The 27,937-nt window shown below is 44.8% G+C and overlaps 2 protein-coding genes across 5 annotated transcripts in view; one reads left to right on the top strand and one right to left on the bottom strand.

Moving 5' to 3' along the window:
* The window catches only part of SGSH (N-sulfoglucosamine sulfohydrolase), a 291,535-nt gene that overhangs the window by 158,134 nt on the left and 105,464 nt on the right, over positions 1 to 27,937 (top strand). The gene's annotated exons all lie outside the window — the stretch shown is intronic.
* Positions 1 to 27,937, bottom strand: part of RPTOR (regulatory associated protein of MTOR complex 1) — a 110,886-nt gene that overhangs the window by 76,984 nt on the left and 5,965 nt on the right. For all 4 annotated transcript variants that reach the window (XM_057414226.1, XM_057414225.1, XM_057414228.1 and 1 more), the window contains exons 2-5: positions 23,055 to 23,157; positions 20,303 to 20,385; positions 4,210 to 4,368; positions 602 to 748 (exon numbers count right to left, since the gene is read on the bottom strand). In XM_057414226.1, the coding sequence (XP_057270209.1) occupies positions 602 to 748; positions 4,210 to 4,368; positions 20,303 to 20,385; positions 23,055 to 23,157 (492 nt within the window). The remainder of the gene's footprint in view (positions 1 to 601; positions 749 to 4,209; positions 4,369 to 20,302; positions 20,386 to 23,054; positions 23,158 to 27,937) is intronic.

Here is a 27,937-nt window from a genome sequence, read left to right as displayed (position 1 = left end):
TTCTAACAAGACTTCATTTTCCAAGACTCGATTAGTTCATATTTAATGGAGCATAATCCCCTGTTTAAACTGTGAGGAGTGTCAGTGATTTATGCCAATAAATGTATTAGTAATTACATTTGCAATGTAAAACAACTTTTCGTTAGAAACATATTCAACTTGAGCACTCTGTGAGACTGAACCACCAGTGACAGCCCCTCTGTGCATCAGGTTGATTTCATTTTGTTTCGCATTTTCACCTTCACTTCAACAGCACAAAGCTCCAACAGCACTCAAATACATACCCAGATACAAGACTTGGGCAACTAAAATAAATATGTCTAGCTCACCTCAGCATTTATCTCAGCAGAAAAGACCATTAGGGCATGAAGCGAGTCTATTAACATTACCATTTAATTAGTGCTTGTATTAAAAATCATTCCATGTTTAATAGAATAGCAAACTGAACCAGAGAGACTGGAGTGGCAGAATTATTTGCAAATTAATTTGCTTTCCACCACAGTTTTAAACACATTTTTCAGCTGTACATGGCAAAGCAAGCTGAAACTTAGCCCTGCAGCACAAACAGGAGTGAAACCCTTGCAGGAGGCTGTGATCTCACCTCCAGCTCCTGCTCCCTCTGTAGTGCAAATTGCTTGAATGACTTGACAATAAGGCCGGCGTTGGAGCAGTCATAGACGAAAATGGAAGGGCTGCCCATCCAGGTCTGCAGGTCATAGATGGAGAGGGGAATGTACTGAGTGTAGTTCTGGGAAAAGGAAAAACACACTCGATTTACAGAGAGACAGAGAAGCAACAGAACTGTCATTGGTGAGATACAGAAATACACACACAAAGTTCCAATTCTGGATCACAAAATAAACCCCACATTGAACATTGGGCATATTAATCAACACAAATACCAATCAACATTTACTCCTAATGAGGACTATAAACCCAACTCCAACACAAGCTACAAACAGATTTCCCTGTGGTATTGTTGGAAAGGCTGAACTTTAAAACTCTCAAGCTCAGCGCTTTGAGCTGTGCTACAACTCCAGCAGCAGCTCAGAGTCCCATTTTAGCTCAGACTTCTGCAGGTCTGGCAAAGGCTGTAAAGCAGCTGCCTTGAACAGCAAACGCCTCGGAACCGAGAACCCCATCAATACATCAAGATTGATAATTAAGACTATGGAGCCCATCAGCAGCTCCCCCGTCTCAGCCTAATGAGATGCTTCATAATGTTATTACAGTCTTTAACTTCTGTGCAACTTCCCAAATGAGCCAATAAAATGAAACCCAACAAAGGCTCCTCCACCAACGTGAAGTGCCACCAGCTCTGCTGCTGTAAATAGGGAGTATTTTGTTCCTCATCTTCCATCAAACACCCCCAAATCACTGGGGGTAAAAGCTTCTTAAAATACAAGGGGGATCACAAATAAGAATTTAGAATTAGCAGGGCCAGACCCATGCACCAGAACTGTAAAGGGACACCACCAGATCCAGCGTGGCTGCTGCAGACCCTTCCACTCACAGGCAGAGGACAACCTGCCTGGGCTCCTGCCGCACTGAGCTGGCCAAACCTACAGCAAAAGCTGTGAAGTTCCTATTAACATCCACGGGGTGATGGATGGGGACAGAACTCCCATTTCCATGCAAGAGGCTTAAAATAGCTGTAATAAAACTGGTAAACTTTAGCAAAAATCAAATTCTCAAGGACACTTATCAGCATACATAAAGACAGAAGTGCTCGTAAACCATATGTCAGATAAGGGGGAAAAGAGTAAGCCATTTCAAACCCCAGTTCTGCCCATACATAAAAGTTTTGGTTGTTGCATTAAAATTAATAGGAAAAATTGTTTATAAAAGCCAAAGTTCCAGGCGTCAGGAGCTCTGTGAATTATTGCAGGACAGAAAGATACATGAACAACTCACCCATGGCCCAGACCTTTTAAAGGGACATCACAGGGGTTAAGCACATTCCAGTCGTTATAAGTTACATATAAAACCCTGCTCTGACATGCATAACCAGGGAGAGTTTACGGGTGTACATTGTTTTAACTTCATATTTACAGCGTGGATGGCTACAGTTAAGATTGGATTATAGCTCTGATTAATATTGTGGTATTTCCAACCAGAAGGATTTTATGCGCCAGCGTTACTGTGGGGGTCACAAATAACATGAAATTTGCTAATGATATGTAAATGAGACAGTTTGAAGGAAAAAGGAGTGTTAAATAACAGCTTTCCAGCACGGCAGCTCAGGCTGATCGCTTGTTGCTTGTTCACCTCCCCTCTGCCACGCGGGGCTGTGAGCAGGAGGGAGCCGTTTGGTCTCAGGGTTGACTCTGGGGTTTAGCAAGTTCCTGCCCTGTTCACAGAGTCCCTTCATGGCTGCTTGAAGGAATGACAGCAAACAGCTAACCTGGAAGCTGATTTTCAACCAATCGCTTAATGAAGAACTCAAAAATACATTGAAAACAAGTAACTTGTTATTCAGATTCTGGAGAGAAGCTCCCCAGAACTTCAGCGCTGTCTGAACTCTGCTTTGACTTTTACCTTTTTGAAACTACACTGGGACTTTCCTCAGAGAACAGCAGCCAGCAAAGCTAGAAAAAAATGCACTGCTCCTTACTCATACAAGAGCACTCCCAGACACTATAAGAGAAGCATGTTATGGCATGTTATTCACCAGTTTACAGGGACTGTCTCAACTGTCAGGACGTGACATAGCCAAGAAAGGGACATTTTCAACATAATCATTCTTTCCAAAGCATGGTGCACTTCCTCTGCCCATTTCCTATCAGAGATGAAACAACGCTTGAAGAGAATTCTCTGAAGAGATTTCTCCCCAGAAGGGTTCCGTGTTCAGCTTCTGTGCTGCCTCTTCTGAACGCTATGCAGTCCCTCAGAAATCTCAGCAAGGAGCCTTGTGGCAGTGAACCTACAGGAGTCCATCCCCAGTTCTTTCTATGTATCTTACTATCTCCCTAACCAAGGGTTCAGGAACAGTTTGTTTGCTGAGCTGCAAAGCAGAAATTAACCACCCAAAGCACTATAAACGCCGTCATGCGCTGCTTGGTGAAGCCCTGCACTCGTTGAGCTGCTGGCATTAAAAGCCAGGAAAATACAAGTGAAAACTCTTCCTGCTCCCCTTAACGCTGTCTCTGACCCCACGTTACTGCACTGATTTCTGAAGTCAGTGTTTCCTTCTGAAGAGGAAGGGTGTGAGGAAGAGGAGCGGGTGCCTCCCCACACTCCCACTCCATGCAGAGACACTCCTTGCTACCACCTTTTCGACAAAGCATGTACACAGGTCGGGTTTACATTCCAATCAAATGAATGGGGATGAGGATCAGATTATTTATTTACTACTGTCCTCATCATCTGTCAGGAAAGATTAAACATCAAAAGGGAAAACTTGCTTCCTAGGTGAACCCTCAACAGTGAAGGTAACCAAAGGTATTTGTAGTACAGCAAGCACAGCTTGTCAAAAGCCATGAAAAATTAAACTCGAGGAAATGCTGTCATGTCTGTCTGAGGAGAGAAGGTTTTGAAAGCCTACATTAGTTTAGCTACTAGCTTGTCAAGTGCCTTATCCAAACCACACCGTATTCCTTCCCCTTTCACAGGCCTCTCCAGCAGCATCTGAACACTGTGAACTGAACAAAGTGACCAAGATGTGCTGCTGAAGTGAATCTACATGATGCTTCCTGAAGGTTTGCTCCTTTTCAATCTAAGCATCTCCAGAAGTAGAGCTAGCCATACAGTTTGTTGTCCTCAGGCAGTATCTCTAGGTGGTTTGAACAAGGGCGTTCAGAACTCAAAAGACATTTGAAGCGTAAGCTTTATGGTAAGAAAATAATGATCAGTCAGGGATGTCAGGCAGCAAAGCCAAGTCTCACTGTTTGCTCAGACACAACTGAGCTGGGTGCTACATCTGAAAAGCAGAGGAGGCAAGTAGCAGTAGCTGTTTTTGCAGTGTTTTGCAAATGAGCTTCAGTGCAGCTGAGAGAAGACCCTCCTGCCCTGCCGGGAGCTGAGGGACAACCTGTTTGGTCTCCCAGAACTACAGGAACAGGAAGAAACAAACAGCTCTCAGCAGGGAACCAAACAACTGTGAATGCATTTTAAACCCTGAAAACCCAGCTGTTCTCTAACAGAACACTTCAACATCCTCCCTGCAGTGAACAAGACTGGGCTGTCGAGCACTGCTTTGCAAGGACTCACCTTGTTGAAGACCCAGATCTCCCCGTTGACAGTTGGCCTGGGGACGCCATGGCCGTTGTAGTGGAAAAGCACCCGCTCCTCCTTGGCGTTCCGACGCAGAGATGTGCACAGCTTCTTAACCTCATCCACAGTAGGGTCAAGACTCTGCTTGTACCTGGCCTGGTAACATAAATGGAAGATAATAGATAAGAATGGAAGATAGGAATTTAGGTGTAAAACAAAATCTGTTAAAGATGCAGGCATCTAGTTAAGATCACAGATTCACAGAATGGGTTGGAAGGACCTTAAAGCTCATCCAGTTCCAACCCCCTGCCACGGGCAGGGACACCTTCCACTAGAGGAGCTTGCTCAAGATAGAAGCATGTATATAAACTGGTTACTTTGGAAAACACAAAACATTTACTATTGCAATATAAACATACAAATCTAAAAACATAGCTGAATAAAAGGGTGTCTGCTGCTGCTGTGGTGGTTGCACACACACAGTAACAACAGAGGTCTGAGGGAGTTCATCCCATCTCTGAACAAAAGCCGATGCTTGCTTTTGGGTAAACTTTATACTCAATGTCATCACAACTTGGGCTGTGGACACTATATTCTCCTTCCTCCCTACATAGTTCTATAAGCACATAAATCAGAGCACATTTGCTATGTTTGAGGAAGAAAAGAAACTGATAAAGAAATCCAATACTTCAAACCCATTCCTACTCATCGAAGTTCAAATGCCAATGGAGCAGCCAGTTTGTCCCACTCCAAAGTGCACTTTTTGAAGCAAGGCCAAATAATAACAAAAAGTCTCTCAAGTGTTCTTCGAAAGACAAAAGCCCGTTTCTCCCTCTCCACAGCTGCAGCCAGAGGCTGAGAACCCTGAATCACAAGGGCTTAGAAAAATTCAAGTGACATGTTAAAATGAAGAGCCAAGTTTAAGAGCAGGACAACCCATACGCACTCCTCCTCCAGCACCATCACTGAGAGCCTGTTTATAAACCACACCAAGACCTCAGAAGTTCGGGCTTTTTAGGTTTTCTTCTATGGCAGGCAAAAATCAGAACGTCTTAAATATCACAGTAACAGGGCATGAAGCACTTACCTATGAAGCTTGAAAAGCAGATACCATGCTGCTCAATTAACATACAGCATCTTGAGCCAACAGGCAAGATGGATACAACGAATGGCATCATTTACACGATTACAGCAAGGAAGAAAAGCAAGCAAAAGGAGAGAAAATATGAAGAAAGAGCCAGTGATCTGACACACTCATCCTTTTGGGGAACTTCTCCACCAAGGAAAGATAAGAGGCTTTATTCATCTTTACACGGATGTCCCCCCCACTTCTTTATCTCTCCTTTCAGTGTTGTTATGAAGGGGCTGATTTGCAAAACCGTGCACTTTAAATCCTGTCCTGCCCCTGGCATCTTTACAAGGCACCAGCACTGAGTGCCTGGTCATTTCTCAGCTCTTTTCCAAAGGAGAACATGCTCATTTGAACGCTCCTCACGTCCTCGCAGCATAAATATTAAATAGAGCTGCAATTAATGGAGGTGAATTCACACTCTAAACCCAAAGCCTGCAGAGCTGAAGATCCAAACTGTAAGCCTATCCTTCCTGCGTGGAGAAACACAAGGCTGAGGGAAGGAAAAGGAGAGGAGGAGAGCAGAGAGGCCAAGTCCAACCTGTCAGCTCAGGGATTTCAGGCTGAGTTTACTACATGTCGTTCATGCACACACAGGGCAGAAACAGGTATTTGAGCATCACCAGAGGAGGTGGTGTCTTCGCCCCAAAAATAGAATATCTTCAAGAGTTTTTTCATTGGCATGCAAAAAATACCAGTAGAAAAGGAGAACAACTACAGTCATTACAAGCAATATCCAGGGCTTGCTCATCTGAGTGGGGACAGGAGTTGTGGGGGAGAGGAGGAGCTGTTTCATGAGATGCTCTGTGGGATAGGCTGCTATTTGTAATATCTGTTAAAGCAAATGAGGTCTCCTTCCAGAGAGAACTACAGAAACTGAAGGCTTTGAGAAGAACACAGAGAAACAGGACTGAAACCTTCCTAACCCATGGGCTGCCACCCTGCCCAGTCCAGAGAGCCCATCACAAGTGACCAGCCCTGCGGTGTCCAGTCACATTGAACACATGGACACCCACACAAGCTGTGGTCCAGCAGGATTCACCTATTCACCAGTTTCACCTCTCCTTTCCCAGCAGGAAGCAGCATTTTTTAAACAGTTTCAGTTCTCATACGAACATTTGGATTTTAGCATCACTAGCCTTTTGATGAATTGTGTCCTTTCGCCACTGTCCTGTACTTCCTTCCATCATCATTCATTGTCTTCCCTGGCCATGCGCTGCATCCTTCCCTTCCACTTCCCAAGAGATCCCTCCAGCAGTAAAGTTCAGCACTTGCAAAAGGCAACCGAGTGCCTGACCAAACCCAGGAAGGATCTGCTGGGCGTAATCTCAGCAGCTGCTGTCAAAATCACTGACACACAACAAGACTTTATGTTTGCTTTTATGAGCTACTGACCAGTTCCCGGCTGCTGCTGCACCTGCAGACCGCGCTGGCCTCCCCTGCCTTCTACTGTGTGTGGGGAACAGATTTGTTGGTGTTTGGCCTCTTGAGGCAATTACCAGACAAGACAGCCCAGACTCTGCAGCTGTGCCCAGCTGTGTCTGCTGCTCCCTCCCAGCTGATGCTGCAACAGCAGCATCAGACCTGTCAAAAGCCCAGCCCGGCGCCGTGATGGGCAAGCATGAAACTGCTGACGGCGATGTCAGCTGCCTTCCTGGTTCAATGTAATTTTCCGATCACCTCAGTGTCTTGCTGAGGAGCTGCTGTCAAAAGCAATAGCTTTGTGGTGGCCCCATCCACGCGATCCTCATTATTCTGCTCACAGAGGCAAAATTAAGGGGTCTGCTTGTTCCTGTAATATTGCCACACTCTTATGAAAGACTCATCATTTTTTCCCCGACCTTTTTGCTGTACACTCGCTTAAAAACACGCTTGTGATGTTAATTTTTAAGACATTTCAATTTTCACTATGCCACAAGCTCCTTCCCTGATTGTTACAAATGTTTTTCCCTAACACAGCTTAGCTCTTGCTTATGATGATTTATAATCTTTTCTGCTGCTCAAGGTGAACCTCTGCGTAAATGGGACATCACAGGATGCGCAGCTGCTGCGCTGTGACTCGCATCAGGTCTGAATCCCAGTTTCTAAGTGCAGAAAAGACACTGAACCCGCGACTGCCACGCGCACAGTCAGCCTTCTTAGCGTGATTTAATTACAAGGAATCAAAGCAATCCAATTATTCCAAGAGAGTGTTTTTTGGAACAATGCCTGACTTTGAAAAACAGAAATCTAAAAAGCCCTCCAAAGAAATAAGTTACTGAAAAACAGAAGTTGTGAAACTGGCAGTTCTGAGAGCCAAAGATGTGCAGGTTTCGTGCTTCCCCTCCTGGCTGTGTGTGCCCAGAGCCTCCAGCCCAGCACACAAACCCCTTGCTACTGCTCGGGGGATCAAGGTCATAGAAGGGTTTGGTTTGTGTTGGAAGGGACCTTAAAGCTCCTCCAGTTCTAACAGGGACCCCTTCCACTGCTGCAGCTTGCTCCAAGCCCCTGTGTCCAACCTGGCCTTGAGCACTGCCAGGGATGAGGCAGCCACAGCTTCCCTGGGCACCCTGTGCCAGCGCCTCAGCACCCTCACAGGGAAGAGCCAATATGAGTGTAAAGCCATTCCCTCTTGTCCTATCCCTATATGCCCTCCCTTGACCTGCTGCTCACACTGTGCAAAGAATAAAATGCAGCCAGAGATGTTTCTCAGGTGTCTGAAGACCTGTTAATGACAGACACTGAACCCCCTGGATTCAGTTTTTAAGCGAAAAATGTAAAATTGAATTAATTCCGTTTCCACCTTTTATGGGGCAACTGCCAGTTTGATGCAACATGTTCCTCCCAGTGTCTGGAACAAACAGGCTTAGACATATAAAATAGGTGGCTATGTGTCGGACAGCTTTAAGGTCCCTTCCAACCCAAACCAGGCTGTGATTCTATGAGGAAATCTTTAATTGTATCTGTACAATTGTTCTGGAGAATGAAAAAAAACCTGCAAGATACCCAGGGACTGGCAAAAGGACCTGAAGAAAGCTCATGCAGAGCTTGAGTAGCTGTTCTGGCTGACCAGGAGCTGGGAATAAGCTTTGGGAAGCCCATCATTGAGGTGTAACTTGCTGGAAGCAGCTACAGGTCAACACAGCCATCACCAACCACAGCCACCACAGGACACAAGGCCACCGGACCTCCCACAGCCATACAGCATTTGCAGGAGTGGCAGAACAAAGGGTGTAAACTAAATTAACTCAGGTACTACATTACTGCGCAGGGTAACCTCAGCTGAAGGCTCTCAGGGCATCAGGAAGCGTGGCAGCAGTAGGCACCGATGTAAATGAATCCAGAGGAAATCCAAAGCGTTCCCAGATCTGTGCTGAGCACATTGGTAGGGATAATAAACAAACAGAACCATGAATAACCCCCGCAGGGAAGAGCCCATTTAGCATCTGCAATGAGGATGCCACTCTTTTGTTAATTAAACTCTTATCTTCTGGAGGGGCTTTTAAGAAATCAAAGCGCACGGAGATGAGAGAACGTATCTTTTTGATATAAACCAATTCTGATCCCCAAAGACATTTAGCAAGATCTTAACACGAGATCTGGAGGAGTCCATATGTAAAGAGTTGCTTCTAAAACAGGCAGCAGGGGGAGAAAAGCATGAATTTTGTCCACGGAGGGAAGTCGCTGTGAAGCTCAAGGGGATCGGTTTTGTAGCCCAAATCACCCAACACATTCATAACCACCACTGGAAAGCAGGGAGCAGAAAAACAGCAGGCTGGTGATGCCAGAGGGTTACTCCGAGTTACTGTGGACAGACCCTGCAGTAGGGAGTGCTTCAGCAGCAGTGAGGAAGAGGAGATCCACCACCATGTTTAAAAGCTGGGTTACAAGGAACAAACAGCTTTCTGATTTTACAGAGAACAACTGGCCTTGAACTCCATCCTCGCACTCCAAGCAAGATCCTGGGAGCATGGGGAGTGTTCTGCACACAGATCAGCCCATCACAGTCAGGAAAGCAAGTACAGAGTTAGAAATCATTAAGGAAGCAAGAAAGAAGCCCCAAAGCACATTGCCACTGCAGAGACCCAGCAAGCACCCACACCTTGCAGGTGGTCTGGTGGGTTTCTCAGGTGTGCAAATAGCGTTCACACAAGGAATGACTCAAAGCCCTGGGATGTGCATCTGCCAGGAGAAACGATGCAGAAGCTGCATGCGACAGGGGCCTCTAAATGAGACCAATTATGGATTATCCATTTTCTCTTGGTTGCTATTATCTCTTCCTACACAGGAACCAGGGAAACTAAAACAAAAACATCCACTGACAACGTTCAGAGCAAAAGACCAGAAACAGCTTCACTAAGCCCTCAGACAGACATGTCCTTGCCACAGGACAGCACCGTTCAACCCCTGCTTTGAACCACTTCAAACTTTTCCACATTCATAAACTCCTGGAAGAACAGCAAGTGAAGGACAGTAAAACACCACAATCCCCCTCCAGCTCAGAAGCCATCAAGCGTGTGAGGTTCATGCTCAGGTTCCTCATGTGAGAGGTTTTTAGGAGTCCACCTTGGCTGGGTACCCACCAGGGTCCTGGATGAGACCAGCACAGCTCCTGTTCTCCAGCACAGCCCAGATCCCTGCCCAGAGAGATCTCAGTCGCTGCCCCATCAGTCACCACATCTCACTCAGCCTACTCTTGGCAGGGGCAGCACCAGGATTAATCTAAGGGAGGGATAAACCTCTACTGAAAGGCTGAGCTTCTCCCAAGACCCCTGTGGGTCTGCATCTGACACCACCCTGTCTAAGCCCCTTCTTCCACAAACTCTTCCTAAACACACCAACAATTCAGGTTCCCAGTAACTTTCACTATGAGCTCCTACCCACTAATTTACTTTCAGTTAACTTCACTACTACAGACTTTTCATGCTCCTGTTCTACCCACTCTTCTTTTTCTCCCCCTAGATATGACACTGCTTTGGCCTGCTCCCAAGTCCTCTGATGTTGAAGCTGTTTTAGCTAGGAACTACACACTTCATTCATAACAAAACCACTTTGTTCTTTGGAGCATCCAAACCTGTTATTAATAGCTCAATCCTGTGATTTACCGTGATTTAATTTTAATACTTACTAAACCACATCTTTTTTCTTGCATCAAAGAAAGATTTAGGATCCTGAATTTGCACAGGCTTTGGAAACACGTCAAAGAAGAGACAAATTTAGAACGGTACAAGAACACTTTTAGTTTTGCACAGTTTCACAATAAATGAACAATCTACACAGAAAATTCTTCTCTCCTGAACTGTGGAATCAAGCCAAATTTTCCTCAACTTTACTGCTCATTTTTGTGTTTTCACCTCATCGCATGGAATCTCAGGCTGAGGATTTGGGTGTTAAGGGTGTTTTCCCTGCCCTCCCTAACTGGTAGCTGTTAATGAGTTGAGTAGGAGTTGGGCTGAGGCTCAGCTGACCAGAGCAGCAGCACAGCCTGTCCCTGCCTCCACCCAGCTCTTCCCACATCAATGTTGAGGAGCACATTTAAATCCCACTTTCTCCCCCTCATTTCAAAAGGGCAGGTGATGCGTTATGGTGCTGGGATGTTGGGTAGGTGCAAGATGCAACCCCACACTGCATGCTTGTAAAAGCCTGGCTTTCTCAGGAAATCAGCCAGGAGTACATTCAATCTTTGGAATTCATGTAGTGACATGTTCTGCACTTCCCCATCCAAGCGTCTGTTTAGAATAACCCTTGCTACATTAATAACAAGCATGCCTTGTCATAAATCCGGATCCTTTTCCCTAAAGGAGAGCTGCCATTTTATCCAAAAGCAGGGTACTCCGACTGCTGCTGCCTTCCCCATCCATCCCAAACAGAGAAAACAGCAGCACAACCTCAGTGGGACAAAAACCCTTCACAGCCTCACAGGACCCCACAGTCACTCCAGTTTGCTGCCGTGCCTGGGAAGGAGTGGTTTTGTCCCAAGGGACCTGGCAAACCTGCCTAGCAAGGAGCTGAGGGGGAAGCCTGCACTCACAAGGAGGTTGGAGTATCACCACACTTGCACGGATGCAACTTTGCTGTCAGTGTCCTTACACTGAGTGCCAGAGCAGGATGGTGCTGTGCTGGGTCCCAGCCTGCAGAACGTGGCAGCCAAGACGTGAGGAGCTCCAGAAGCACGTTAGGTGGTAACTTCAGAGATCGATTCAGCAGTGTGAGAAGTGATTTCAATTTATTCCTACTACCAATCCATCATAAACTCAATTGCCTCTAAGTGCAGGCTGATATGGCCACAATAACTCTCAGGTTAGAGACATGCAGGCAAATACAAATGGGGCTGAGCCACATTCACAGGCTGCAAGCTTTCTATTTACTTCTTTTTAAACACCTTTTAGGTGGTTTGATCTTAGGCTGTGGCTGTATGAAATGACCCCGATGTAAACTTCCGAGGATTAATCATAGATAATAAAAAAGCTGCATATTTAAATACAAGGGAGCATCTGGAAATCCCAAATGGATGCTGTGAGCAACAGCTTAACCTGGTTAACACAGGCCATAAAAAAATGGTTCTGATAAAATTAACAGTTACTGCTAACTTGAAAAATATTAATTACAGTGACATGCACTGTGACTTACAGACACCTCAGCTCAAATGCTAAACCAAGCCCTCAGGAAGACTCTTGCAAGTCTTTGGCAAGTCCTCAGCAGGTATCTGGTTGCCTTTAAAAATCCATCTCCCTCTCCTCTGTGCCAGGATACTCACAAGCAGCCCAAGATTCCAACAGCTTCATTTGCCAGCTGTCTCAGAGCAAATGCATTGTAAGCGTGGAGCATTTATTCACTGGACTGTAGTCAGCAGTGGAGTGACTTTACCTTTCCTCTGCAGAGCCTCTGACCTTGCTTTTAAGTCCAATGTGAAATGAATTCCAAAGAACCTGATCCTCATTATGTGGATTCAGGATTCATCAATGCTTCCAAAAAACTTCCTTTGAGCACTGTGTTCCTGAGAGCTGATGTTGACAGGGAAGACAACAACCAAGACTACTAACCTTGAGTATGCTATAACAGATTCAGTGACAGGGGTGTTTCTCTGCAATTACCAGCTGCTACACACACATTTGCTCCAAGATGTACAGGATTCAACCCCCAGCCTACCCTGCTGGTCCCGAGATGGCTGGTAAGGAACTGGTTCTTTTTAAACAGAAGGAATTGTCAAACAACTTAAAGCTGCTTCTTACACGCCAGATCTTGCCCCTCAGCCTGATGCCACTGTGATGGCTGCGATGGGGCACAGCACAAAATGCTCTGACAGGATTTGGAGTACACACCAGGACACATCCTTAAAACCTGCTTAGTCAAATACCAGCGCTCCTAAGCAGCAGCGTCATTTGAGCACTGTTCCTTCTTTATAACCGCTATTTTAAGAGCTCTTTAAAGTTCCAGGCTCTGCATCTCCCCATTTCTTAAATATAAACTTAGACACCACCTGGAGCCCAGCTTAGGCTGCAGCTCCTCAAACTCATCTTTCTGTGCTGGTCAAAGCTGCTCATTTTCACCAGGAGGAACAACTGAGCTGTATTCAGGCGAGGACAAGAAGTTCATCTTCTCAATGCTAAGTAATTATTTAGTAATTTCAGGTTTTCCTCTGGCTGCAGAGTAATGCTTTAATGAAGCAATGTGCAGATTAACAAAGAGCCTAATTAGTCAGGAGAAGGAAAAACAACCATTTAGAGGTTTAGGCTTTGATAGGATCCCTGTGAAAGGAGTTAAACCCAAAGTATTTCAGGCTTTCCTCATTCTGCCTTAGGGATATATAAAAATGTAACCAGTTTTCTTTGTTACTGCTCTAAGTTTTGCACAAAATTCATGCCTATTCAGAAAGAAGCTTCAGTTGCCTAATACAGAATCATCTGCATGTCCAAGTTTGCAGTGACTCAATCCCAGTGGATATCCAGCGGTGTTCACTGGGTAAAGAGCACCAGGGTCTATGCAAGCAGCTTCTCCCCGTCTCCCATCCCCAGGATTCACAGCTCGCAGGAACACAAAGACAAGGGATTTTTAAATAGGTCACACAGAGGCTGGGTGGTAATTACAGAAAAACGTTAATCAGATTGGAGCCCCAGAGCTGCTTATCTCTTGCAAGAAGCCTTTCTAATATCAGGTCTCTCTGCCCACCTCAGGACAAACCACCATGAAGAGTACAATGGTCATATGGAAATACCCTGGAGTACACAAATCTTGCTTGCTGCCAATTCCGGCCTCATTTTGATGAAAAATACAAAACAAAAAGAGAGGAAATAGAAAACGTGAATGGATCTTATTGTCAGAAGACTGGGGAAAGCAAAGCAAGAGCAAGCATGGTCACTGAAAGACTGTTGTCTTTACATCTTCTGAACACGTTTCTCCACATCAGCCCATGCCTGTATCTGTTTCCCTTTTTGTGCCTCAGTTTTCCACAAGAATCTCAGCAAAATCAGTATAAACTACATTAACTGCTGCAATTTCACAGCTTCCACTTCATTTTTAGTGCTTTGTTAAAGATTTATCTTATTTTTTCCACTATCAAAAGAATTAAAACACGTTCTACCCAGACCAAGCCCCAGAACTGCAGCAGGCAGACTCCCCGCTTGTACCGCGTACACCCAAATCCTTTGGTTATCACTGCTTTAGGACAGCTTTATGTACATGTGGTACAGCTACTCCCACGTGAAGCAGTTACTTCAGCAGCACCTACTGCTACAATTCAGGCCACAAAACTCCAGGCAGCCCATGCAGTGGGTTCAGGGGCTAAAATCTTTACAGTTGTTCACTGGGACTTCCTCTGGGTGCTCAGTGCCCTGGAAGCAGAAGAAAATAGGTGGCCCAGTTCAGATTCTTCAGCCCAAAAGAGCTGAAAGCAGCTCTTTGGTGGTGGTTTAAACTGAACCCTGGGCTTGTGTCCTCCCGGACCATGCTGTGCTGTGGAGGAGCAGATGGCAAGGTTGCAGAGCACTATCACAGAACTACAGGTCAGAACTCCTGCTTTATTTGCCCTAATTTTCTCAGTAATCCCAAGACACAAAAAAGTGGCTTTCAGCATCCACCGCACTTACAACTTGCGCTTTTCTGGCTCAACCACCCCTGCTTCTAGGGAGACATCTTGTAACAACAGCACAGGGTTACAGTCACACCCAGAGCAGTACCAGCACAACCTCTCAGGCAGAATGAGAACATGAATGAGTGGTTTTGCAATTGTACTTGTTGACCCCTCTTCTACAACAGACTTTTTTTTCCCCTCTGGAAAAACTGCTGCTTTCTGCTGAAGACAGTTGATCTTTAACAAGACAGCAAAGGCTTGATACAGCAGCAATTCTGCAGAGCCTCAAAGAGCTGCCAAATTCAAGAGGCTGTCGGGAACTCAGAAACAACAGAGTCCTCTTAGGAAAACCTGCTTTTGTTAAACAAGGTCACAGTGTCTTTTTTTAATTCCTCATCTGCTTTTTTTGTTACTGTTACATGTTCCCACATCTGCAGAGCAGGGAGATGAAGTTCTTCCATTTTCCCCTTTGGAATTCTACAGGATCTTTTGCCAGAGCAATTAGTATTTGCTGTTGTTTTAAAAAGAAAAACCCTACAGAAATGAAGGCAAAGCATGACTCACAGAGACCAATAATTAGGCCATGTGTTCAATTATCTTTCCTGCTTAACTAGTCACTCTGTAGGAAATGCTCAACCTTTGATGTGCAGCAGCAACTTACCAATTCATTAGGCAGAAAGAAGCAATGCAAGGAAGGAAACCTCAGGAACTGTATCAAAGCCCAGAGATATCTAATGAGGGAAACAACAGCATCGACAACAGAAAACAGGCACCAAAAAGGTGGAGGCTTCAAATTACCTGTTTCAACTATCTTGGCTGTACTTCTTTGAAATTAAAACTGTTGGGAAGCAGACAAGAAGAGAGAAAGAGGCAGCCTCGTTTGATCAGAAAAGCATCACTGTTTCCTTGAAAGCTTGCCACAAAGAATACAATCTATCTGTATTGTAGAAGACTCCTCACAGACCATCCCTCGTGGGTGGATGGAAGCTGCAGGAGGCAGCACTCCACCTACTACGCTGGATTAGGGAAAAATTGGAAACCCCTTTATTTAAAACCCTGCATAGTTAAGCACAATGGGACACACGCTGCTGGGAGACTCAACCTGGCACCAACAGCTTGGGAGAATCAGGAATACAGTTCAGTTAACTACCTACCATATCTACTAATGCCCCACAGAGAAGAAGCAGCCAGGCCTGCCTGGGATCAGTACTGAGCTCCTCAGTTCCCTTAGGCCCACTCCAGTAAGGGATTGCTGCAGTTGCTCCTCCTTGGCTACATCACCTCTTTGAGCCGAGTGAAAAAATAGGTACAACCACGTAAATGAAATGGGCTGGAAAGCCCTCGAACGTGCCTCGATCTGCCAGTTCAGATGTGTTACTGCCTGTCTCTCAGTAAGTGGCACTAATGTTCAGGAAGAGCTATAATGAAATACAGCTAATTCCATCAATCAAAACAGTGCAGGCGACTGTCTTAGCAAAAAAGGAGGAAGCAGGAAGAGAACAAGGGGGACAGCAAGGAGTTAAATTTGAATTAGAAAACTCAATATTGCAATGACCTTGTTTTATTTAGGCAAGTGGGAATAAGGGGAAAATAATTCTTTGGGGTGGCTCATCAAGTGACATGAGAGAGAAAGAAAGGTCTTGAGAGTTTTCTGGTCAGTTTGGAGTTAAAGAAAGAAACTGGTCATAGCCATTGCCAACAGAAAGAAAAAATAATCTATAATTTCATGCAAATTTAATCAGCATATGCTCCAGAGCACCTCATACCACATCCTGAATTATGTAACATGGGCATCATGCAACCTACAGCTCTGCTCTGGCTACACAGCCCCATTCTCAAAGGCAAACACACTGCAATGGAAACGAAGGAAACTTTATTGCCTGGGGAAGGCCCGAAGCCAAGTGATGAGGTGTCCATTATGAGAGAAGGGAGGGAAAAAGAGAAAGTCTGGCACCCTTCTAAAGCAGCAGCAATCAAAGAGCAGCCTCACCTCACAGCACCGTGTGCAGTGCCACACACCAGGATCCTTTTACACAGTGTAAATGGTGCTCCCTGTACTACAGCTCAGCCCAGAGAACTCCAGGCAAGAGGATGCAGAAAGCCACACTCCCAAGCTGGTCCACATGGAAAGGACCAGGGTGCTGTGCAGAGAGCAGCAGCACCACCTCCACCTCTTCACTCACCCCTTTGCTGCAGCACTCTGCAGTGCTGGAACAAAGAGCCCAGGTCCCAGCTCTGCTGGTAAATGCGTGTAAACTGGGACTTAAGTAAGAGTAACTTCTGCTCATAAAATGCCCGCTAGCAATTGTATCTCCATAAAGCATCCACTGCAGCAGCATTCGGAATTCATAGTCTATTATTCCTGTTTCAAACAAAGTCTGATGACTTTTAAACTAAGGAAGGTTCCTGCCTTTTGACTGGCACAATGTGTACCGCCGCCAAGAAAACTGAATTTGCATCCAGACAAGGGGGAAAATGGTTGCTACTTACTGCCAGCACCAGCAAACTACTGCTCTCTTTGGTCACCTACACAGCACTGCCCCTAACACAGGCACTGCTCTGCAAAGGGGAAGAGATGAAGACCAGCAGCAGAGAAATACGATTTGAACAGGTCGATTCTTATCCAAATACTTGAAATCCAGAGCACACGAAGGATCTCCAGTGGAAATTCAAAGTGGTTTATTCTGGGCAATTACAGTGATATAAGATGCTGTCTCTGCTAAAGGCTCTCCTTGTCCATGAGGTTCCCCAGCCATTTCCTACCCCCCCCCCCCCCGGTGACCCTCATTGGCCAGAAGAGAATCCCAAGGAAGGTTATTCGCCTCCATCAGGCTGCATCTGGGGAGGGAGGGGGGTCCTGGGCTCTCTCACTCTTCTCCTCCTCTCATCCTTAGCTGCCTCAGCAGCCCCTTTTACCTCCCATAACTGAGCCTGCTTTCCAGATTACTCTCAGGGTTAACCCCTTCCATGCCCAGTGGAAATCAAACCCTATGACCCAAGGTAACTCTAGGTAAGAGCTGTCTTGTTTTAATTTCCACTTTCTCCCTAGCATCCAAATTCTCTTTGCACTGAATTCAAATAACTCTTACTTGTTCCGTCAATTCTTGATGAAGACAGATAAAGGCAACAGCTTTGTCATCTCCCCTCTTCCCCCAGTGAAATTTTCTTCTGAGAATTGCAATGAAATGACAGGATATTGTTTAACTGCAGCATTTTGCAGATGAAACAACGGCTGGAGTGGTTTTTACTCCTGCAGCACACAAATTTATGTTGCTACACAGCAATAAAGCAAAGCCTTAAATTTAATCAGGACAAATACTTCAGGCAATGGCAAGCTGATAGATTATTTAGAAAGGGACTCGATAAGAGCTGGAAGAAAATATGCCTCAGCCTGGGAGTCTCCAGAAACAGACTTTTCACGCTTAGCCCTTGTTAAGCTTTTTCATCTAAGCTGTTTGTACTTGGTGCATTTGAACAGCCTCCAAAGGTTATAAGCAGACAGGGGCTGCACTGGAAGGGGTGTCACAGGGCTTCACACAGCATTTTCTGCTGACATCGTCCCCTGAGCAGGGGCTCCTTCCACATGTGCACTCACCCCCAGCCACTGAGGAGGTGTTTCCTAGTGCAGGACCCTGCTGACAGCCCAGTGACATCAGCTATGTCATGACTTGGTCTCTCTTGCAGAGTTCCTGGCTTTCCCCAGATTGGCCTCCTTCCATCAATTCTTCAACCACCCCAAACCACTGAGAAACAGACAAAACTAGATGTATTAGTATTTATATGAAAGGTCTAGGAAATTCAATAATGTTCCTATTGTTTTATTGCAGATGGCACATCAGCTCTTTATTACTGCAGAAAACTCAAGGGCCCTGTAGAGTGCAATAAACCGGTGCGTGTTCAGCTTTGCAATGCTCCACAGGGCTCTGATTTACTGTCCAGAACCCGGCACCTTCCACACAAGCAGCTGAGCTCAGTGATTGCCTTGTGCTCCCTGCAAACCCTTCACGACGAGGTGAGATGAGGTCGGCCCACACAGGGCCCCGCTGCTCCCTGGTGCCCACCCTCATTCTCAGTCATATGTGCTCCATTATTAAAGAGCAGAGAAGAAGATTTGTTTTCACCTTTGCATCAAGATGTTTCCCTCTCCTACTGCATTTCAGACACTATCTGAGTTTTCTGCCCAATTCCTGGGCTGCAAGAGACAGTTTAAGGGAAAAAAAAAAAGTCAATGTACCAAGAGGAAAATCAGGAAAATCGCAAAAGGAAAGCCTCAGTCTCAAATATACATCATCTGTGCTTCAAGACAAGTCCTTATGTAAATACACTTACAAAACACTTCAGGAAAAACCATTCCCATGGACAGTTACCCCACAGATTTAATAATGTGGGCAACTCTCCACTAAACCCAGTAAGTATCCTTCAGGACATTGAGCTTTTACTGAATGATAAACCCAGCTCTAGCCAGCCAGCCCTGAATAAGGGAGCAGGGAAATGCCACACAAAGAGCTAAAGAACCAGCATGAGCTGCATTTACATTCAAATTGTTCTGAATATAATATTATTTCCATCAAGTTTGAATTGAAAAGTACAGGAGGGACCTGGAATGCACCCGACAACATTTACCCACAGCCTCTAACCCCACACATGCTAACAAGCCTGTTTCTGGTGACAAATACTCTCAGATCCTCAGGGGGGGCAATTTCTCTGCATTGATTTTATAAATGACAAACAAACAAGTAAATGCCTGGACCCCATCTCTATTTGAATAGAAGGACTGATTACAAATACCTAAAGGCACAGCTAACACAAGGGCCTTCTCCTTCCAGGCATCCTATAGAGAGGACAGGGAAGTACCAGGAACTTTCCCAATTACAGACCATACTCTTACACTAATGTGAACAGACGTTACAGAGACACTCAGTAGATTATTTATACATTAAATAAAGTAGTGAGTAATGATAGAAACAGAAAGTACAGCCCTGGTTCTGACAAAACCCACACATCATTACTGAAAACAATCTAAAAGGAAGAAAAGAAACCACGTTTCCTTAAGAAAATGAAGACCAGATTAGTGTGCAGACCACATCATAAGGGAAAATATAAACTACAGCCCCCCTGCAGATAGGTTAATTCACTGAAGTTACTATTTCTGCTCTGCTTACACATTCCATGCTTATAATGATAAATTTATGGTTTAGTAGTCAATAGTCCAGGTACTTTGAAGAGGAATATTCTGACCCAAACTGCCTAGAGCATACAGATAAGGACATGAACATGCTGGGGAATGTTAACAGAGAAGCTCTACAGCTCAGGTCTTGAATCTATTTGGAAAATGCTGCAGACTTCAAATGTTATTCTCTAGATCTTCCTGTAGTTTATTTACTGAGACACATAAAACCAGGAATATCGAAAGATCCAGAAGCAAAACACTTCCCTTGTGTGAAAGGTGAGATGTTACCAAAGAGGAAATAATAAGCCAGTTGCTTGCATGTTGCTTTAACTCCTGCTGTGATTCCTAAAGTGCTACTACTACCCCAAACATTCATTTTCACAAACATCTACACACATCATACTTTAGGCAGAATTGGCAGTTACCAAGCTCTGAAATCATGTTTCAAAACAAACCCAAGAGCCTTCCTCAACCACTAACTGCACAACATCCACAATAAAGTCAGAGGAACCTCAGTTTAAAAGAATCACTGCAGAACTTTAAACAACCGGCAGGATGTGAGCAAAGAGAGCGTGAGCCAAGAGGGGCATCAGCTGAAAAGCCACCAAATTCAACAGTTGCAAGAATTCATTCACACTGACAGAGGAAGGAAGAAACCAGTGCTGCAGGACCACCAGGCCACATAACAGACACGTATCTTTGTGTGCAATCTATGCAGAGGGGAAGCCCAAGGAGTACTTACTCTTGGCTGCCAGTTCTCATACTGCTTCTGTAGATTTGCACCAATGGTTTCCAGAGCTTTCTGAGGACCCATTGACAGAGGATCTAGGAAAGAGAACACAAATGAGCATTTCTGACTACACCTGAATCACTCAGCTTGACAAGTAGCAGAAATTATTTCCAATTTTATGTGCATATAAAACTTTGCGTTTCTGTAGAATCCAGATCTACAACCTGGGAGACCAAAGTCTACATCAAAGCATGAACACCACCGCCCTTTGCAGAAGAAAGAAGCCAAAATCTTTCCATCCTGTCCCTCCCTAGTGTTCCGCTTGCAAGAAAGATTGTTTCATGATGTTTTAATGCAGGTTCCTGCACACATTCCACTTCAAATTCACAAACACTGCATTCTTCATGGAATAATGCATCCCCAGATTCTTCACTCAAGTACAAATTAAACACCGTTAAAGACTGTCAAACTTGGGAGATTTCTCTTGCTAAGGCAGAAAATACAATTGGGTTTTGAAAGCCAGGAAAGGCATTGCATTTGTTTCTTTTGTAAGGAAAAAAAGGCTTCTATAGTAAATAATGACAAAAATTTAAACTGGTTAAATATTTGATGATAAATATATTTCCTTGATGAATGCAGAATCCTGCCTCATTTGCTTCCATTGCTGACTGCTCCAGAGAGCACGCTTCAGTTGGAGTTTGAGAAGTTAATTGTACCACTGGGTAATTACCCCCATCCGTCCGTACCAGCACAGCTTCATCTTGTGTGCTTTATCCAAACACCATGGCCATGTAACTGACACTAGTAACAAGCTTCAAAGAAACCAGAAGCTAATATTTTGCTATTTTATAGAAATAATTCTATTAACCAAATCAGTGAGTTATTCAAGGCCAAGTTGGATGGGGCTTGCAGCAACCTGGTCTAGTGGAAGGTATCCCTGGAGGTGACTGCTCAGACCTCAGAAGCCTGCTGTGAGTTAATATGCCATTAGCTACTGCTCAAATGAAAAAGGAAACAAAAAAAACAGCATAAACACATGAGATCTCTTTTTTGAGTCCTCCAAAAGGACCAAACTGAACTCCAGAAAAGAAGTTTAAAACACTTTACGTGCACTTTGCCAGCAGAGGAACATAGTTTGGAGACCCTGGGGTGCCTCCAGAGCAATTAGTGTTATTAACAACACCCTTTTGTATAAAAGGAAAGTTCCCTGGTGCCATTCCAAGAGCCAAACAGTGGAAATAAATTGTTTTCCTAAATATAGCTCGTGCACCAGCATCATGACGCGAGCCCTCAGCCTCCCGTGTTGAGCCAAGCCCTGCAGACACCAGCCAGGACACTGTCAGTGCAGTCACGGCATGGGGCTCCCCCGGTGCCTTCCCTGCGCCAGGCTGACACCGTAGCACAGATGTCAGCTCAGGCTTCACTCTGGAGGAAACCAAACCACTCGAGATACTCTAAGGGTGCCTCTGATGGGACAGCAAGGCGCAGTGTTCACACAAGGGAGATCTCAGCTTGGCTGTAAACAGCAGCAATTGCACCAAAACGCTCACCACAATTCCTTACCCGTCTGGCAAAGACGTTCCCACCATCCTCACCTTTAGCTGCTTCAGAGAGCGCTGTACAGAGAAAAAACTGCAGATTTTTTGCCATTACCTTTGCCAAAAGTTGGCTAGAAATGGAAACAACTACTTGTGTAGAGATACACACTGAACATTTCATTACAAAGCTGCATTCAACATTCTCTTCGCTGATGACAGTCATTAATAACTTTATTTAATGACTCCGCAACACTCCTCATTCTCACTGCTCTCTTCTCAATGTATCAATGAGAAGCTAGAGCTGTTCTCCCCACTGACTAGATGTATTTGTTATTGCATGCTCATGGCTGTTTAACTGCTTTAAAGTCATCAGCATTTTTAGGTTAAAACAAATGAGCTGCCATGATTCATAAGCAGGTACAGCAAGGTTAGAAAGGAAGTATACTGCAAGTTTTTTAGGAAATTCAGTTTGGGCAATGATTCATTTGCTTCTGCAGCCTGAGGTAAGCCCCACAGTTCAGGATTACAGAGCTCTGCACGTTACTTCCTGAAGACTGAACATTTTCAATACCTAGATAAACCCCAAATCTCTCAGAAAGCTTTCTTACACCAGGTATTTCCTTCTAAAATTACTTCAGATAAGTCTCGTCCTCATGAGACGTGATCTCCAAAACCAAGGCAACTTTCCATTTCTTCACAAAACCCTAGGAATTCACTCCAACACTGCACCAGAGTAGCAAGCCCAGGTGCTGGAACTGCTGGCAAAACATCCTTGGGAATAATTCCAGGACTTCTGAATTCATGATCCCAATTAAATTGGCCTCAGAGCAGTCTCCTCACCATGCAGTAAAGTCCATGCATTTTACACAAGCTTATTCCTACCCTGTATGACTCAGGGTAATTGCAAACCTTTGCAGATCACAGCTCTCTAAAGACATAACTGCTCAGAGATTTCCTTAGGTATTTATAAATCCACAACAATTAAAAGGAAGCCAAGCACCTCATCACCACCTTGTCTTCTCCACGCTATCCCCTTTCAGAACAAAGCAGGAAAGATGAGCCAAGGCAGCAGCTACTGCTGGACTCTCAATTAACTCACAGTGATGTCAGGTGCCCCGTTTCCTTTTGTTCAGCCCAGTTTTAAGTCCAGGAAACACAGCACTTGAACATTCCTGTATGTAGCTGACAACAGAGTTAGCTGCAGCTTGGAAGCTCTCAGGACTTACCGATCCAACACTCCAGGCGGGCACAGGGAGTCGTTTTCACCACATCAGGAGGGTCCACACCAACGTTTAGGCACAGAACTAAGGCAACACTGACTGTCTTCATCTGCAAAGACAGACAAGAAACCCCTTACTTAGTGTAGAAACAAAATCAATTGTGTTTGTGCTGGATTTTTACCACTGCTGTAACCTGTGAAGGGCTTCAGTGAACCTTTGTTACCTGTTCTTCAACACACCCTGCTCCAAGCAGGGGATGACTGCTGCCATCTTCCATTTTTTTAAATAGATCAGTACTGAGACTTTGAGTTCCTATTTTTTATGATTCTTTCCAGAGCCCATTCTTCTTTTCCAGAGCATGGAAATGGGTATCAGCAGACTTGTGCTGCTCACCTTAAAATAGTCATTGTCCAACTGAAACACATTATTAAAACATGAGAATGTGCTATTCAGGGTCCCTGATCAATATTATAATAGAGGATGTCCTTTCTAATATTAAAACTAAGAGCATTACAAGGGAAAAAACACCCAAGTGAGCAACTAAACCATAACAACACATTCACTCTGGTTTTTGTTTATTTTCTTAAGCACAGAAACACAGAACAGTTTGGGTTGGCTCCAGCTGCTGCTTCAGCATCAGCCCCTGGAACCGATGGGCAGCACATTCCCACTGCTTGTAGAGACACACGAGGCACCACAAACCTACAACATCCAAACCCAGCAATGCCTCACCTCCAACCAATGACACAGTGCTATGGCCAGTTAAAAACACGGCTTGGAAATCAGTATTTCACATCTTTACGCTCTTTTCTACATTCCCTCAGCCCAATACCTAAACCAGAGAAGGAAAACAGAAGTAAGGTGGCTCAAGTTGCTCCCATCACGTGTTCAGCACTCCCTGGCTTGTCGGAAGCAAGGCCACCCACACCTCCATTCCCCCAGGATGCTCACTGCAATTCCGAGCAGCAGGCAAAACAACACCCAAACTTCACGCTTACAGAATGAGCCAGGGCCACACACATGTGTAATTATACAGAAACTGAAGCAGAGAGATGCTATTCACACCAAGAAGGGAGGACAGGACCAGTGTCTGCTCACTCCCATGTCTATGCGGGGAACCCAGAAAAAATTAGCATGAAATCTGATTATGCTCTTACTAGCAAAAGCCTGCAATCATGTGGGACTTACTCATCCCTGAGCTAGCAAGGAGTAAGCAGCACTTCCTAGAATGCATGAAAAGGATGAATAGTTCCGTACTTCTTTCAGTTCATCCCCTACAAGATCTGTCTGTTATAAAAGAGGCCTGGTTTTCACAGGTGATCCGAGGTGACTGGGAAGCTCCATCCCTCAGCCACCAGCACTCCCTGTCCTGGGCTCTGTGAGCAGCGCAGCTCCTGCACCATGGGCTGCTGCAATGAGTGGCAATGGATGAAAACAGTTCCCCCTAGTCTTAAACCTGAAGGAGCAGGCTTCCTACCAGAACAGCAGAAATCTGGCACCCGATACTTCAGTGCCTTAGTCTTGCTCAGCAAGAGCCCCTGGCTTCCTTCCTGCTCCCTTGTTTCATGTACGCAGCAGCATAGGAAGATGGAAAAAAAGGCGAAAAAAGGCAAAAAAGAAATTTTAAAAAGGGAAAAAAGAAAAGAAAAATGTAAGAGGAAATAAAAGAAAAAAGGAAAAAGCTCACCCAGCCTCTGAAACCCAAGGTGCTGCCAGGTGTTAGAGAGCCCCAACACTGGCAAACACACACTGAAAACCCAGAAGGAAACTAAGAAAACTGCAGGACAAAATCTCTTCTTAGAAGTGGAAACACACAAATGATGCCTTCACTAGAAAGGCTCCTGCTAAAGTCTTTTCCTTCTCATTTATTTATTGGTTCCCACTTGTGGTCTAACACTGACTTATTCTCAGTGTTTCACCAGCAAGGTCTGGCTGTGACTTATGCTCATCTTGATTTTCTATTCCTAAACTCAGTGTTTTAATTCTCCTTGAGCACAGACAGCAACCCAGTAATGAAACGTAACATGGTAACCAGTCCTAGGGACAAAGGGGGTTATTTCGCTGCTCCTACCTCCCCACAACAGAGGTCAGGTATTCTACCACACAACTATTTGCTGTGCTACTACAGAACACATCTTCAGTTGGAGTTACTGCACTTTCACACTCCCCAAACTCCTACTCAGCCACCGATGATGCTGAATCATTACAGACCAAAAACCTGAGCCCAAGGAACCCAATAATGCTTTCCCCATTCCTGAACAACTTTGGAACACGCCACCAGAAACTCTGTAGCATATTTAAAGCTTCTTAATACAAGAAGTATGGGGACATTCTCATCCATCATTAAGACAGTGGAAATTTTCTTCTCTACATTTCAAGAACACATCCATCGGAATGCATGTCACTGGGTTGTTGTTAAAACTGAAAAATGAAGCAGAGAATATTTGTCAAGCTTCCAGGAAAGCCAATATCCAAAATGCTTCCTCAGCAAAGCCTCAAGATCAAACCCATAGAAGCTCTAACGGTGGGCTCCTCTGGATAGAGTATGATTTGACTGCTTAATAAAAGACAAATTGGATACAATTCACAACTTCATGTTGCATCCAATTGAAAACTGTTTAATAACTGTGGTTCAGAACCTGCAACACTTAAACTGCAAAACACACTGGGTCCAAAAGCTCTTCCTGAGAAGTAAGAGTACTGAATTCAACTCCCAAATCAGGAATGGGAGCAAGTGAGCAGAGGTACTTTGGTGTCTGTTAAGGAGAGAAGATGCTTATTAAAGCATTGACATTAAAATTCACACATTATACTAAAGATCAGAGAACTTGTGAAGTATTTTTAATTTGCCTTTGATTTCAGTTCCAGACAAAAGAGACTTGCAGATGAGGGAGTAACCTCAGAGCAAACCCAGTGCGATTGCTGGGGGTTCTTACCGTTGCTAACCTGGTCTCACTAGTTAGTAAGAACAGGTTAGCAACTAAGGAGTTACATCACTGCTTCATCTTCTAGCTCAAGTAATACCAACAAGAAGGCAGTCAATCAATTTCTGAGGAATTTTGTGGGAAGACCCTCACGTAACATTCCCAAATGGACACTTTAAAACCCATAAATATTTTATTTCCACACTGCACTTTTCAAGCTGAAAACTTGCTGTTCAACCATGTTACAGCTGAACACTCCACCCTGATCAGCCTGCCTGGGTTTATGCCAGGAGGTTAAAAGTGCTTCTGCGAGTTAATACAAACACAGCACTAAACATCAAAAATGAGCTGCTACATCACTGTACAGAGCTGAGGGGGAACTTACCAGCACTAAATACAAACACCGGGACAGATTTCCAGACTGAGAAATCCTCACACCCATCTTCTTTGGAAATCCTCACTGGCCACCCAGCTCAACCCTCCTGCTCCTTCAGGGAATTCATCCCCTTCCTGAGGGCTTTTTTGACTCTTTTTCTTTATGTACATTTACACAGATTGAATACAAGTCTCTCAAGCAAAAGGCAATACAAGGTAGGTGCTCCTCGGGTGACTGCAAGATGCAGACTGCTCTGGAGACATGCCATTAATACTCCAACAAGGAGTTCTCCAAACACTGAGCAGCAACAGCAATGTTTAGCAACACAAAACATTGTTCTCCCTTTGGTTTCAGTTGCATTCATTCTGCAGCATCACAAAAGTCAGGTTTTTTCCTTCCCAAGCCTCATGGAAGCTTTCTCACAAGCCAGCAACCCCTTGCAGTGATCTGCATGCTGGAGGAGGGCTCTTGGGGGTGATGGGATTCATGGCATATCAGCCACAGGAGGAGATGGGCACTCTGAACTCTGGCAACTTCCCATTTCAGGCAGAGAAAACCTTGACCTCTCTGGTGCAGTGGATCACACACCTCCAAAGAAAGGTTTCTGAAGGGAGTGACTCAAAAGGTATCCCACAGGAACATGATCTATCTCTACCTGCCACCAGGCAGAGGAACACAGACCTTGCCTGGAGAAGCGGGTGTTTGATGTCCTGCCCTCCCAGCAGCCTCTTACATCATCAAGCCCCAACTTGGTGCCTTCCCTTTACCCTTTTCACACTTCCCATTAATGGATCTTCCCTTTAGCAGGCCAAGTAGCAGAAGAAATGTGCTCATCCTCTTCTGCTCACCTGCACCATTTGCAGCGTAAAATAACTAAAAAGGGAGAGTTTCCAGCTTCAAGGAAGGGGGTATTTTAATATAAAGTTTGACAGAAATTAATTGTCTTGACAAAAAAAAAAACCACCACAACTCGGTGTGCTTCTCCTCAGTGACAAAAATAGCAGCATGCAAAGAAACACTTCCAGTTAACATTAATAATTCAACACCTCTGCAGGTAGTCTCCAGCCATCTGTAGCCCAAAAGGTCAGTTCCCACTGTGACTGTGGTGACAGCATACACCAGATTCCTAGATCAACTCCTCCTCACTGCTCCTTTTCCTTTTCTAACCTCTCTATTCCACACTCATCCTCTGAATTTTCTTCAGAGGTTTATTATGTCCAACATGTTAGTTTACACAGTGAATGCAGCTGCTACACAAAGCTCAGGAGCAGTAGGTAATGCCCACAGAGCTCCCCACAAAGCAGACTCTTAACTGCTGGCTTCACTGTTTACTTTACAAGCACTTCTGACACCTCTAGATGAATTACTGCTGTCAGTCAAGACCCAAGATATATGTATACACCTTCTATTCACTTGCTCTGAGAACAGGGTGCATCTTCTCTGCCTGATGTGACCTCAGCTTCCGAAGGTCCGAGATCAAAGGAAATCAGGCACAACAGCATCACTCTTCAGATTAAAAACTACAAAGCCAAGTAGGCTAATTTGCCCTATCATAGCAAAGCACCAAAACACTGCCTTTAAACTGCTGC

The sequence above is a fragment of the Pezoporus wallicus genome, unplaced genomic scaffold (assembly GCF_028554395.1).
Source record: "Pezoporus wallicus isolate ANWC-B61680 ecotype Strahan unplaced genomic scaffold, APGP_CSIRO_Pwel_v1 contig_11546, whole genome shotgun sequence".
Classification (NCBI taxonomy): Eukaryota; Metazoa; Chordata; class Aves; order Psittaciformes; family Psittacidae; genus Pezoporus; species Pezoporus wallicus.
The sequence above is the reverse complement of the archived record's forward strand: the minus strand, read 5'-3'. Positions and strand labels throughout refer to the sequence as shown.